Source organism: Neodiprion pinetum, chromosome 7 (assembly GCF_021155775.2).
Source record: "Neodiprion pinetum isolate iyNeoPine1 chromosome 7, iyNeoPine1.2, whole genome shotgun sequence".
Lineage (NCBI taxonomy): Eukaryota > Metazoa > Arthropoda > Insecta > Hymenoptera > Diprionidae > Neodiprion > Neodiprion pinetum.
The window spans coordinates 6,825,544-6,839,201 of NC_060238.1; the positions used below are offsets into that span (position 1 = coordinate 6,825,544).

At 37.2% G+C, this 13,658-nt stretch overlaps 2 protein-coding genes across 4 annotated transcripts in view; both read right to left on the reverse strand.

Annotated features, from left to right (window-relative positions):
• fax (failed axon connections) overlaps positions 1-9,091 on the reverse strand; it is a 36,280-nt gene extending 27,189 nt beyond the window's left edge. Inside the window, exon 1 of the mRNA XM_046636437.2 lies at positions 8,252-9,091. Coding sequence (XP_046492393.1) covers positions 8,252-8,596 — 345 coding nt within the window. The 5' untranslated portion in view covers positions 8,597-9,091. The remainder of the gene's footprint in view (positions 1-8,251) is intronic.
• Positions 9,092-10,042: 951 nt separating this feature from the next.
• Positions 10,043-13,658, reverse strand: part of Evi5 (ecotropic viral integration site 5) — a 44,629-nt gene continuing 41,013 nt past the window's right edge. For 2 of the 3 annotated variants that reach the window (XM_046636435.2, XM_046636433.2), the window contains one exon: positions 10,043-13,341. In XM_046636435.2, coding sequence (XP_046492391.1) covers positions 13,180-13,341 — 162 coding nt within the window. In that variant the 3' untranslated portion in view covers positions 10,043-13,179. The remainder of the gene's footprint in view (positions 13,342-13,658) is intronic. The other variant, XM_046636434.2, reaches the window with a different exon arrangement.

Here is a 13,658-nt window from a genome sequence, read left to right on the forward strand (position 1 = left end):
GTTAACGTAACGAAATGTTGAAAAAAAATCGTCACTTTGCAATTTTAGAATGTTTTTTAAAAGAGTTGGGATTTTTTAAATATTAGTATCCTGAAGTTGCGAAAAAACAATTTTTCCTAAATATACGTCGTTACGCTAACGTTACTAACTTCGACCCGATAGTTATTCACCCTATTTTGTTGAAAAACTAAAGTTTTAATTTTCCCATTAAAATATACATTGAAAAACAATTATTACACTCATACAAGAGCGTACTTTTTTTGCTTGAGAATAATAAAAAAATTTCTTTAAAAATAGTTATTAATAATACATGAATATTTCTCAATAATAATATCTCAGCAAATATAATGTTTACTGCATGCATTTAATACTCAATGAATAATGAATTCACGTTTTATTGAATACGTTGACATGTATTAAAAATTAGTGGTAAACAATATTTAATAAAGTAGGAATAAATTGATCAGGATTTGACTATAAATGGCATTTCTGCTGTTTCCAGATGTACAATGAATCGATTTGACAATAAACTTATTAAAATGCGTTTGCTGAAGTTAAAAAACCAGTAGTGGGCAAAACAATCAAACGTTACCAATCGTAATTTCAACAGGAAGTGTGATGCAAAAATTTGAAAAAAAAAAAGCTTTACTTAATACTTGAGTGGTCCCTTTGTCGTTGGGCGTGAGGTGTTTAACCCAATTGTTTTATCACGATACTTCCGACACAAGGATTGATCGAATAGCCACGCAGTGTCGCATAAAGTACATACTATGTATAGAAAATAGACACTTAGGGGTAATAAATAAATCGAGTTGGGGGGAGGAGGAGGATGAGGAGGAGGAGGCGTGAAACTATACGACGATTCGATATTACGACAGCGAGACGATCATTTGCGGTAACCGTGGTGATTTCACTTTTCCATTATTACCGCGATATTACACGTATATTACACAGAATTGGGACACGTGTGTGCAATAAAGCAAGAAATGTGTTACGACGACGTCGATCATGATCATCGAATATGTGCGCCGACGCCGTTGCTGCAAGCTCGCGAAGCGGACGCCGGGCTTTCGACACAGTAGATAACGACGAATCGAGACACTTCCGGTATGACGAGGTACAAATAACCCGCGTACTTAGTAAACGTTAGTCAATTTAAGCGAATCGAGATCGTTCGCAATTGCTGGGTTCAACAGCACCAACGTGCACCGATTACTTGAAAAAGAAAAAAAAGCAGAGAGAGAGAGAGAAAAAAAAACAACAACGACAACTCGTTTTATACCAATCATCGTGATACTTTTACGCAATTAAATTATGCTCACTTGTATGTAAGAATCGTGTCGCAGAAACTGTGAAATTTATACAGTCATTAGTAAAAATACAAATAAAAGCATTGCCGATGATCGATTCTTTGACGTACGTATAATTTACTGAAAACGTTCGTTCTTGACTCTCGAAAAAAGCCTAATTTTTTGATTAATCAAACTTCAACAAACTTCTTTTATCTACGGTATCGTAAGACAATTAAACCAAAATGCAAACGAAAAAAGAAACTATTTTACTCGTTTATACTTCGATCTTATGTATATGTGTTATACTCGTATTAACGAAGCGTGCAAGGCATTACGGGAAACTATGTTGAAGTTTGTAGTAACGTTAACGCCACGAAAGATCGTTGAATAAATCGTTGTACAATTTTAGAAGGACTTTCAACGAGTCGGCTTTTCAAAATACGAACATGTTTTCTATTTGTACTGATTTACTAACTGAATTTCGGACAATCCTAAGGTTGCGAAGTAACGATTTTCCTAAACATGCATCGTTAAGGTAACGGTACCAACTTCAACCTCATTACGGGGAGCCGTAAAGCCTGCGGCGAAATGTTTCACGGTTAAAAAAAGAAAGAAAATGCAAATACTCTTTTCTACAACATCCTCCATATTTCTTTGCGAGCTTTACAAGCGCACTATACGTTAGTCATAATTGTCCTTATCTCCATCCGCTTCGGTTATAAAATCTCAATAAATGACGAACAGCGGCAGGATGATTCGCCTCACGATAGATGATGATTTAAATATAGAACGTCCAACGGTTAATCGTCGCTTAGATAAGCAGAGTCGAGAAAAGGGATAAAAGATGAACGTACATTCCTACTGTATGTATGACATAAAATTTATATGCGAGGGACGGTCACTGAAATTTTAATAAAAGATGTAGTAAACTCATACAGAGTGTCCGAGAAATGACGAAGTAATTTTCTCTCTTTCCAAGGTGAGCACAAATTTTTCGGAAAAAATTCCATGACATTTCCAGGTTTTCCAGAACCTAAAACCTTGTTCTCTCAGACATTTTGCCAGTTCTAGTATGTCACTAAAACTTAAATAGTTCAGCTTATTAACTCTGTATTCGGTTCAAATTCAATTCGAATTTAAGAAAAATATAATCTACAAAAAGTCAGTTTAAGCCAACTTGTTTTCCTCGAAGAAAAAAAGTCAACTTGTTACCTCAAAAAATCGTTTCTAATTCCAGTGATAGAAAACTGATATTTTCAGTTTTTTTCAACGACCAAATAAAAAATTCCCTGACAATTCCAGGTTTTCCATGACGCCTTTTAAAAACCCTGAAATTACCAGGTTTTTCAGGTGTGTGGCCACCCTGTCTTTCGGCTTCGAATTCCCGGTCTCAAGACTTGTTCCGAAATAGCTGCAGGAAAAACTCGATAGCAGGTCCGATTCGACTTCGGAAGGGACAAGAGCCTCCGTTGGGAATCGATTAGACGCTGGAATCCAGAAAATTCTCAGCGGAGACTTGGGCATCATGCGTATACTCGCCCTGGGGGATTATTCCGTAATTTATACCCACGTCGAAGAGGGAGATAAGCCTTTTTTTCGCCGATCAGCTGAAAGAATCTCGAGACCAAAAACGCGCGCGCTTTGTCACTTTCACAGTGATAAAACTACACCGAAAATAAGGGTCCTCATTGCCTAAAATATATCGGGTGTGCCAGAAGTTGGGGAAAAACTGTGCGTAAAAGTAGAAATAAGTCGTCATCCACTTTGTTTTTCCAAATAAGGACGCGGTAGAAAATGCATAGTAGTTCGGAATGGCGAACTAGACGTGTAAAAAACAAAATACTATACTTCGTGTGATTGTGAATATTTTTGGTTGTATCAGTTTTGATTAACTGGAGAGTATTTTATTCGAAATTTGATTTTTTGTAGAATCAAACAGTTTATTTTAGATTGAGCATCGTTGTTTATATTATTAAATTATAATTAGTTCAGTGGTTATTTTTTTTTTTTTTTGTCAAGCGAAAAGATCTATTACAGAAAATCTAACTTTCGCCGTCTCTTAAATAAACGACGAATTCATTTACAAACAATACGAGCCTTAAAGTTTATAATAGTCGGTCAAGCGATTTTGAACTAAATTCGAATCGATTATCTGAACTTGTGAAATCTATCAATATTAATTAACACGAAGACGAACTGAGAAAAATCACTATTTAGCGCATTTTGAAGTATAATAGTTGACTAAATAAAACAAAATACAATGATACGAATAATGCAAGTTCGATCATCTCAAGTAATTCTCCAGATTCTCAGACACTAGGCGACGTAGTTTGTAACTTTGTTTCATTGTTAGTAGCAGTCTGACAGTCAAAATCATACAAGCTGTCATATTTCACATCGGAAATGAATCATTATCTAAAAACTTATAATTCGTCGGTTTTATTCCGGGTCTTTTCCACCTTGAATTCATGGGGGAATTTCTTTTTGTCAAGTGAATCAAGTAAAAGTTCCAAAAGCGCCAAATTCCGAATTTTCTTGTGGTGAAACTTGAAGGAATTCAATCTTTGACGAAACAATCAAAGTTTCGAAGGTACGTAACACCGATAAGTCAAAGTTCCGAAAGTGCGAAAATGAAAAAATCTGAAACATCGAAATTCCGAATGATCCAAGATTTTCAGTTTCGTGAATTTCTGATTTGATGAAATTTCACCACTTTGATCTTTCTTTATATCGGAATTTTCGATATTTTTGCGTTCAAAATCCTGCTCATTACGATTTTCGCTTTCTCCAATTTTCTTACACCCACTCGTTGAGTCAAACTACGCTGTACGATTATATTTTAACTTTCGGAATTTTACTCTATCGAAACTTCATTCTCCGGAATTCTGTTCTATCGGAACTCTACTATTCGTAATTTATATTTTCGGAATCTTGCATTTCGAAACATTGAGCCGTCTGGTTTCCGACCGTTCGAATCTTTGCTGTTTCTTCAAAGTTTCATTTCTCTACTTCAAGTTTCGGAACTTCAATCCCGCCCCGTGATTGGGTGTAGAGAATTTCAAACTACCCATGATCCCCCGCAAAGGGTGGTGGCGGATCGAATAGCAAACGTCCAGCAACGACGAACGAAAGAAGAAAGGAAGCGGGAGGAACCGAGTAGAGAAAATACCGCTGCTGCTGCTGCCGCTGCCGCTGTGGACGGTAAAAGGCGAAGACCAGCGAAGGTCAGAGATGCGTGCCTGCAGCTGCATCGCTATCGCCTTCTCGGCACTCCCTCGCTCCGAAACGTTGCAGTTCGGACGCCCTTCCAGCTCCCATAGACGGAAGGCGCGGGCAACGCGATCGAGTCAAGTCGAAGCGGGTTCAGCAGCCCCAGAAAGCGCGACCAGGCAGCCAGGCATTTCTCTCGGCGTTCCCTCACCAGGGGGAACGACGATCGGAACACGTATATAACACGAATCCAACTGCGTGTGCATACGAGTTGCAACGCCTGAAAAGCCTGCACTTACGGAGCCTTTAAATAGGCTGCGATAGCCGTGCGTTAAAAACCCCAAGTTTCTTCCCGACGCCAACAAGACGTATTATTTGAGACAACACGAGAGTTTTTTTTTTTTTTTATTTTCAAGATGTTGGTATCGCGATCCTAGACAAGTTGGTAGGGTTATTATCGTAACGCTAATTTTGGATTGTTGAAGTTACCGACTTTTCACAGGTTTTTCGTATCAATCGAAAAGAGTCTTCTTAATAAGATGACGTTTGTAAGTGACTGTAAAATTTTAAAAACAAGACAACATTTTTTGCCGTACGGTTAGCGAGGTTTAATTTGTACGCAGTTTTAAAACTTTTTTCAATTCACTTGTTACCAAATTTTAGGATGCTGAAGTTAGTAACGTAAGCGTAACGAAACATTAGGGGAGGGGGGGGGGGATCACTATTTTGTACTTTTGTAGTGACTTTGAAGTAGGTAGAATTTAAAAATGTGAATCTGTTTTGCCTTATTATAATTTAATGCATTTCAGACATTCCGAAAATTAGGAAATATCGATTTCACCGAAACACGAATTATTACTGTAACATTACCAACTTCAACCACGCCAGATTTTTTGAAGTATTGTATACTGTAAATATTTCGCTGAAATTGGCACATTTCGAATGATACAAAATGTTTGAGTTTACCATTGAATTTATCTCTCTCGGAAACTCGACAAAATTTTATGATAAAACAAAAATCCCTGACCATTCCCGGGTTTTAGGTAGATTAACAACAACCCCGAACAAACGAAACTTTAAAACTGAAAAATCACCATTTCGAAACTTTGGAATATAATTTTGAAGGAGTTGATTTTGACAAAAACATAAAATGAAGTTTGGACAATCCTGTGTCCGTGAAACAACGAGTTTTTCTAAATGCGCATTGTTGCGTTAACGTGAAGAATTTGAATCTGAAGAAGAGCGAATAAGCGCCGACCGATTGCCACGAAACGAGTTTTCGGATTACGCTCGAACAGAGTAATAAAATAAACTTTGCTTCTGACATTCGACAATTTACGACGAATGTAATGGCGCTTGCTCCGGAAATCAATCAAAATTGAAACAAAAATAAAAACTTGCTTCGACCAGAATCACCGGAAACCTGTAATTAACTGCTCTTCGCCTATCTTCACAATTATAATGCCGTTAGTCGCCGCATGTGATCTGGGATAAATAGTTGGACTACTTTAGGACGCATGGCAATTATGGAGTTTGTTTCAATAATAAAATACATCCCTAGTAAGTCAGATCAAACTGCAGCGACGTGACAGATTTGTCACAAAGAATATAAATATCCATCCCTGCCTCAGGCAACGAAGCAAAGCAACGTGCACCACTCACTCCTGTGGTTCCAGGCTTATTCTTTACGAAAATTAAAACTTTCTCCGTGACATTGACAATCAGAATCTGAAATAAACAAGCCCTCGGCCACATATGAATTGGTTCAAGCAGCCGTAGAGTTTGAACCGATTGACTGAAAGTTGTAAATAATTTTCTACGGGTGAGAATTCCTTGTAGAATGATGAGGTTGAAGTTAGTAACGTTACTTTAACGATGCGTGTTGGGAAAAAATTGTTACTTGGACCCTTAGGATTGTTTGAAATTCAACTAGTGAATAATAACAAAGAAAACATGTTCATATTTTGAAAAGACAAATTCTTGAGAACCGTTCGAAAATTGTACTATAATGAGTTTTTCCATCACGTGTCGTTACATTACCGTTACTAACATCGATGTTCTATAGCAACGAGGTTAAAGTTTGTAACGTTAATGTAGCGATGGATTTTCAAAGGAAAATGAAATCGCTGCTTCGCAGCTTCAGGATTGAGTGAAATTCAGTAATCCACAATTCAAGTAAAACGTACTCGTATTATAGAGACTGAACTCATTCAAAATCATAAAAAAAAATGGTTAAATCAATGGTTTTTGTACCGATGCTTTGTTAGCCCAACGTTACTAACGTCAGTATTGTATTCAATCATGATGCAATTCATAGCAATCTTTAAACTTGTTCCATGCCCCTCCCGATTCGCATATCGCTAAATCCGGTTTTGATTGCTTGAAAAACCCAGGAAAAAATATCCATAACATTCAAATACTAGCGTTTGGTCGGTTTTTGTTTTCGACCAACTGACGAAGCGAAACGGAATTTGGGCTATGCGTAATGTCGCACGTACAACGTACGTATACCCGTGATTAGTAGATGCGGAACGATTTCCTGTGTGCAATAAGGAATTTAACGGCAGTTAAACATTATTGATAAATTGGCCATCCTAATGTTGCATTCACGGCAGGTGACTGTTTTACCGACAATTCTTCGCTGTCGTTACGGTGGAATTTAGGGCTTGAAAACTGTCGCGTGTATGGTTCGATAATATTTAGAGCTGCCAGGTGAAATTTCACAGGCAGTGAAAGATCGTTGGAACGATACAAATCAGTCAAATCGACTATATGGAACCATTGACGAGCCGATTTGTTGTTCATAACGTTTCTTAATACACTGTATGAACAAAGAGAGCTGTTTCCTTCGTATCTTGTTATTTCCCGCCGCTAACAAGAAGATACGCAGGTATTCGCGTACAATAATACATCCGAGAGGAGATACGCGATTGCGTACGAACCTTCCTTGAACCTCGATATCTTGGGGCGTTCAATAATAGACTCGTGCCAACGCAAGTTACACAGATGGAAAATGTTTTCATCATTTCTAATTATTCGATCAACAGTATGCATCATCGATCGCGTGATTACGACGAGAAGCGAAATTTATACGTACGACAAAGCCTGGTCTTGTAAATAATTTCGTCTCTCCAAAACGCATTACAAATAACACATATCCCATCGATTTTTCGACTTTGTAGTCAGCCCTCGCTGTTCCCAACTCCCAGGCTCGCAGTGCAACCCAAAAGGGGTGGGGGGCGACGTGTGGGGGTTGAGGGGGGAGCAGAGCATAGACCCAACGCCCTGGCATCTATATTTACGTCTGTGTTTCACGGTGAAAAACGGAAAATGAGGAAAGCGGTAGCGGAACGAAACGAAAAACGATCGTGGAACAGAAATCGTTGAACAATGTTTGCAGGAACGTTTCGAAACGAACCGTGCGAACAATAAATCCCAAATCAGTCCGTGGCTAAGCTGCATAAATCAGGGAATGGAATGGAAATGACATCGTTGATAATAATGGCGAGTGGAGAGTCGAAGAGCGAAACTAGGAAAGCGGTAGCGTAACGAGACAAAAAACGATCGTGGAACAGAAATCGTTGAACAATGTTTGCAGGAACGTTTCGAAACGAACCGTGCGAACAATAAATCCCAAATCAGTCCGTGGTGGCTAAGCTCCATAAATCATGGAATGGGATTGACATCGTCGATAATAATGGTGAGAGGAGAGGAGATGCGAAGAATAAAAGCATTGCGACGCGACTTACCTCGTACTTGATACCGTTGATTCGTAGCCAGGTCTCAACCTTGAGACAATAGGGCGATAGAGAGGGCAGCAACGGAGTTCGCTGAAACTGGTAAAGGTAAACGATGTCCTTTTCGAAATTCGGCTTGTGGACGGTGACTGTTTTTGCCGGTGCCGGAGCCGGCGTCTCGGCGTTAGCCTCGTCCTTCTTCTCTTCCTTGGCCGGTGCAGCATCCTTCGTGTCCTCCTGCTGCTGTTTGTTGTCGGAGGTCTCGTCCTTCAGAGCCTCCTTCATGTCCTTAACATCCTTGATGTCTTTTGTCTCCCCCGCGGGCGCGTTGTTCTCGGTCTCGGTTGCCATTGTCATTTGCGTGACTTTAATCGCGGGTATTGAAACCGTTTTACGTAGAAATAAAAACCAACAACAACTAGTTTTGAGAAAAACTTTTTTTTTTTCTTTTTTTTTACAACGTATATAATCGATCAAACGCCGCTAGCGTACAACAGGGGTTTACCTCTGTATTTCTCGAGTGTTTAATTTTTTTTATTTTTCAAAATTATTATTATTATTCTTTATTAATTAATCAATTAATTAATTTATTTATTCACGACTTTGTTTTTCTCACAGCTGCAGTGCTTTCGGTGCGCTTGAAAGAACCGCTGCTCGCCTGACTTCTCTTTATATATATATATATGTATGTATATATATCTTCTTATACTTCTCCCTCCGTATACTTTCTTTCCTCCGCACAACTCGAGCTCGAGACTTGTACTACTACGCCGGCCGGTTTCTTGCACAGGGTCCTCTGAATATCTGATTCACCCAGGCTGCCGATGCTGCTGCTGCTGCTCTCGCCTCACGTTCAACACCCAGCGGCAGACAGACAGGCCGCGCATGCGCTCTTCGGGCCACACCCCACCATCGACGCCATATTTAATTGGCCTTCCACCCCCATCCCTCCCCTCGGAAAAAAAAGGAGAGCTCTCAGAGCCTCACCCTGCTGTCCCTGTAATCCCTTCTTCGCGGCACACGATCGGCATAGGGCCTAAAAAGTCAGGAGAATAACTTTGGGTAACGGCAACGTCGCACCCTGTAGCAACGCGCGCGCACACACAACAATGACGATGAACCCCTTTTTCCATGATTATTTACCATTCCGTGTACATGTACGTTTGTACGTGCGTACATATACGTACAGGTATGCAATAGCGAAAGAGCTGTCAAGTTTTGCAATATTAAACACGCATCGTCTGCGTATCGCATCTACGTACATGCGTTAATACAATACGTATGGTATTGTGAATACCACTTAATTGTGCCCCCCTCCGGGTCTCCCCCTCCCGCCCATCTTAAAATTCAATTCACTCATGCTCGAATTAATTCCAATGGAATGTACGATTAATTCAACGACAATCCTACTTTGCTTGCCCCGTACTACGCTAGTTTGTGATCCTGATTTCTTTCTGCCTTTGTCTCGTGCTGTTGTTATAGGCACGAAGTTGAGATATAACCGCATCGCCATGTCGCGTATGGAATTTTATTTAATTATGATTGTTTTTTTTTTTTTTTTTCAGGAAACAATCTTTCTTCCGCATAGGATGCTGATGTAGCCGACGTATTGCTGATAACATAATTACAGGATGAATAGAAATAGAAATTTGTTATTTAAAATGCATTCAATGCAAAGAAGTAAATGAACTAAACTCTGTCACGAATATGCTGCAAGATTTATTAACCATTATACACGTAGTATTGTAGCATAACTAAAAAAAAAATTATATAAATAAAATTAATCCGCTGTATATTCGCTGTATAAAATGTAGATCACCGTGGTCTGAGCTATGTTTATTTATTCGGTTTAGCAATATTTTTTTTCTCTTTATTTTTGTTTTTTTTTTTTTCATAAACAGGCAGGCAGGAAAATATGCCAGACTTTTAGTATACTTCAAAGAATTTTAAATATATAGTACAATGAAATTCGATGTTTGTACGGATGAAATGAAATTCTCACCTCACAATGAATATATTTGAACTTTACTAAGGATCCGATATAGCTTCTTCGAGGTGACATTACATGCTGATAATTAGTGTCAAGTCCCATATGTTAATTTCATCGTATCAGTGATCACATATTATTTCAATCGTACATTACGGGATGTGTAAATTATCGACGAATTTTACTTTATGTACAATACATTATTATAGATAATCAGTGTCGATCGATTAGAACGTCCACTAGAGCACATATTAATACAATAAAAATTATTTCAATTGAACAAAAGGAAACTGAAGAAGATAAGTTAAGATATGCTAAAATGCAATTATAGCTTGTACGCTGGTAGTGTATTCTATTATTGCAACAGTAATCTATATGAAAATTTGCAAACTGTTCGTAGTTGTGACACACACACACACTACGTTAAGTAGGTTACATTCTCATTAGAAACATAAGAAAAAAAAAAAAAGAAAAACACCGAAATCTGGAAAGTTCTTTCATTTTTTTCTTCTACCAATTATTCATGAATCTACACATGCCACACCAATATGTAAAACATTATATAAATTTCCTGATACATAAGGATTTATCTAAAGACATTTCTCTTCTAGTTGCTTTTATCTATAACAACGGGGTCATTTTTTTCTAAAATATGATATAAAACTGCGACCCAAATTTCACCTAAAATTTCCTCACACTCAACAATTTGGACATAATTGCAAAGTGTAATCGCAATACACTTGGATCTAATTAAAATTAGGAATAAGTAACGTCTTAGGAATGAAAATTATACTGTCAAACATAAGTGCCTCACTATTCCGCAGTGAGCTACTGTATTGCGTATTATACATACAGATCGATACTTAATATTAATTTGCAATTAAAACTGCAATTTTATTTTTTCTAAATATTTTTAATACTGAAAAATATTGGAATATCAATTAAAATTTGAGTGTTTTGGTTAAAACATTGAAAAACATTGGCCACCTCTAACCAGCAAATGTACAGGATTATTAATCCGTTTCAACTTTCTAAAATAAATTTCATGGATCATAGAAATTTACGTGTTTATATAAGGAAAATACATGAAGCGCAGGGTTTGACGTAATCAATATTTCACGGGTGATCCAAGTTTTTCCACATTAAAATTCTAAGGTGTTACCATGATCCAAAACATAGAGAAGCAATTATTAGTCGACTGAAATATGCATTGTAGTTGTGCAAAGAACAAAAATCTGTTTGGCCAACTAGCTAAATTGTTGATTACGATATTTTCTTTTGAGTAATAGAACGACTTTAAGTACACAGTCACAGGATATTACAAATAGAACATCAAGTGATACAGATACCTATATTTGGTGAACAGTGTCGAGGAAGAATACTGTTAATTGCAAGCTAGGAAATAATTATTTACGAAAATTAATAACTTTGAGCAAGGGACAACTCGAGTCGCAAATCAGCATTGACCGTAACACAGGGATATAAATAGAGGCTCGTATCAAAGTTTCAGAAATATATTCTCATATGACCAGCCTCACAAATTTTTCAAACGTCATAAACGATCATCGAACTAAGAACAGTAACCATACGTTTTTTCTTTTTTTGTATTTTTTTTTTGTACACCATTTACTGTAGAATATACCGTATAGATACTACCTATATACCAAAAACACCTACGAGTTGGCCTTTTCTCTAGGGAAAAATACTATTCTACATGATTGATAATATAAGTTGGTGTATTGGTCCAAAATTTGAATAACCGAAAAAGGGCGTCTATACTGAGTCGAGGGAGTCGAGAAGATTGAACTTTTTTGATTCATGAATTTCAGTATGAGCTATTGCATGGGAGTGTATTTTTATAGGTACTACTATTACAGTAGATATTACATTAATTTGTTAATAGAACTACTTTCGCGTCTATGAGACACCGATGGAGTACATATGGGGTATTCCATGTCAATTCACCGGGCCATTGGCCTGACCCCTTCCGATTTTCATGTCCAATTTATTTTGGGTTCTGTTGGGCCCAAAATACGACCTCAAGTTTTTGGAAATTTTTATTTCACTTTTAAGGGGTTGCACGAGCTGAAAAATCATAAAATTGTGAGAAAACATGAAGAGGGATCGTTTTTAAATTGATGATTTTTTTTTTCACAGAAACTAAGACCCAAAATATAATTTTTCGTCCTAGTCCGAAAGTGGGCCGGGAACTAGCATTGTTGACTTTTTTTTTTTTTTTTCAAGAATATTTTACTTTATTTTGCGGACGAAAAACAAAAAAAAAAAAAAATAGTTTAGAAAATAAGGAAAGAGGCCCGAAAATTGTCGAAGAAGCTCTACTTCTTACTAAGTTACTATTTTATATCTACTTTTAATCTAAGAAAAAAAAACAAATTTCACGAGAAAGACCTATTTTTTTTTTTTTGTTTTTCGTCTGCAAAGTGAAATAAAATATTCTTGAAAAGAAAAAAAAAAAAAATCGACAATGCTGGTTCTCGCCCCAATTTCGGACTAGGACGAGAAATTATGTTTTGGTTCCTACTTTCTGTGAAAAAAAAAATCATCAATTTAAAAACGATCCCTCTTCATGTTTTCTTACAATTTTATGGTTTTTCAGCTCGTGCAACCCCTTAAAAATGTAATAAAAATTTCCAAAAATTTGAGGTCGTATTTTGGGCCCAACAGAACCCAAAATAAATTGGACATCAAAATCGGAAGGGGTCAGGCCAATGGCCCGGCGAATTGACATGGAATGCCCCATATACATATATTATATAAATATATATATATATATCATAATAGTAATATCAAATTATTTTTCTCTCCATTTTTTTCAAGTTGAGCATTGTGCATTGACTTTTGAAAGGCTTCACAGCCAAAAATGGAGTATCGTTATTTGTTACTTAGCTGCTTGAATAGTGAATTTTAGCGCAACACTTTGCATGGATAGAATCTACATGTCGGGAGGGCTGGGCGTCGACGCATTGACTGGATCTTGAAGGCAGATCCTGAGATCCCGTTCATCTAACTCGCTCTCGGTGTCCACACTTATACTTCGTATCGCTGGACCATCTTTGCCGGTCCATCTTTGTTTCCAGCTCTCTAGCCTCATGACCTAAACAAGCGTGCATATATTACTTATTATCAAATGGTACAATACCACCAAATTTTTCCTATTTGTAGCCACGTGGTACAATTTGAAAAATATTATTGATTTGTCAATTTTGTGTAAAATAAAATGAAGGTAAAAAATGCACAAATAGTTCAGTCGATAGTTCGATTTTTACAAATATTACGGCAGAAGAAAAACTATCTGACTGCTAGTAGGATTCGGTTTTTAATGCGATAAAGATCAAGCAGAATAAAGTGATCTTAATTTTTTTTTTTGTAAAATCGTTTCTATAATATGAAAGTAATCAAGCATAAAAATTA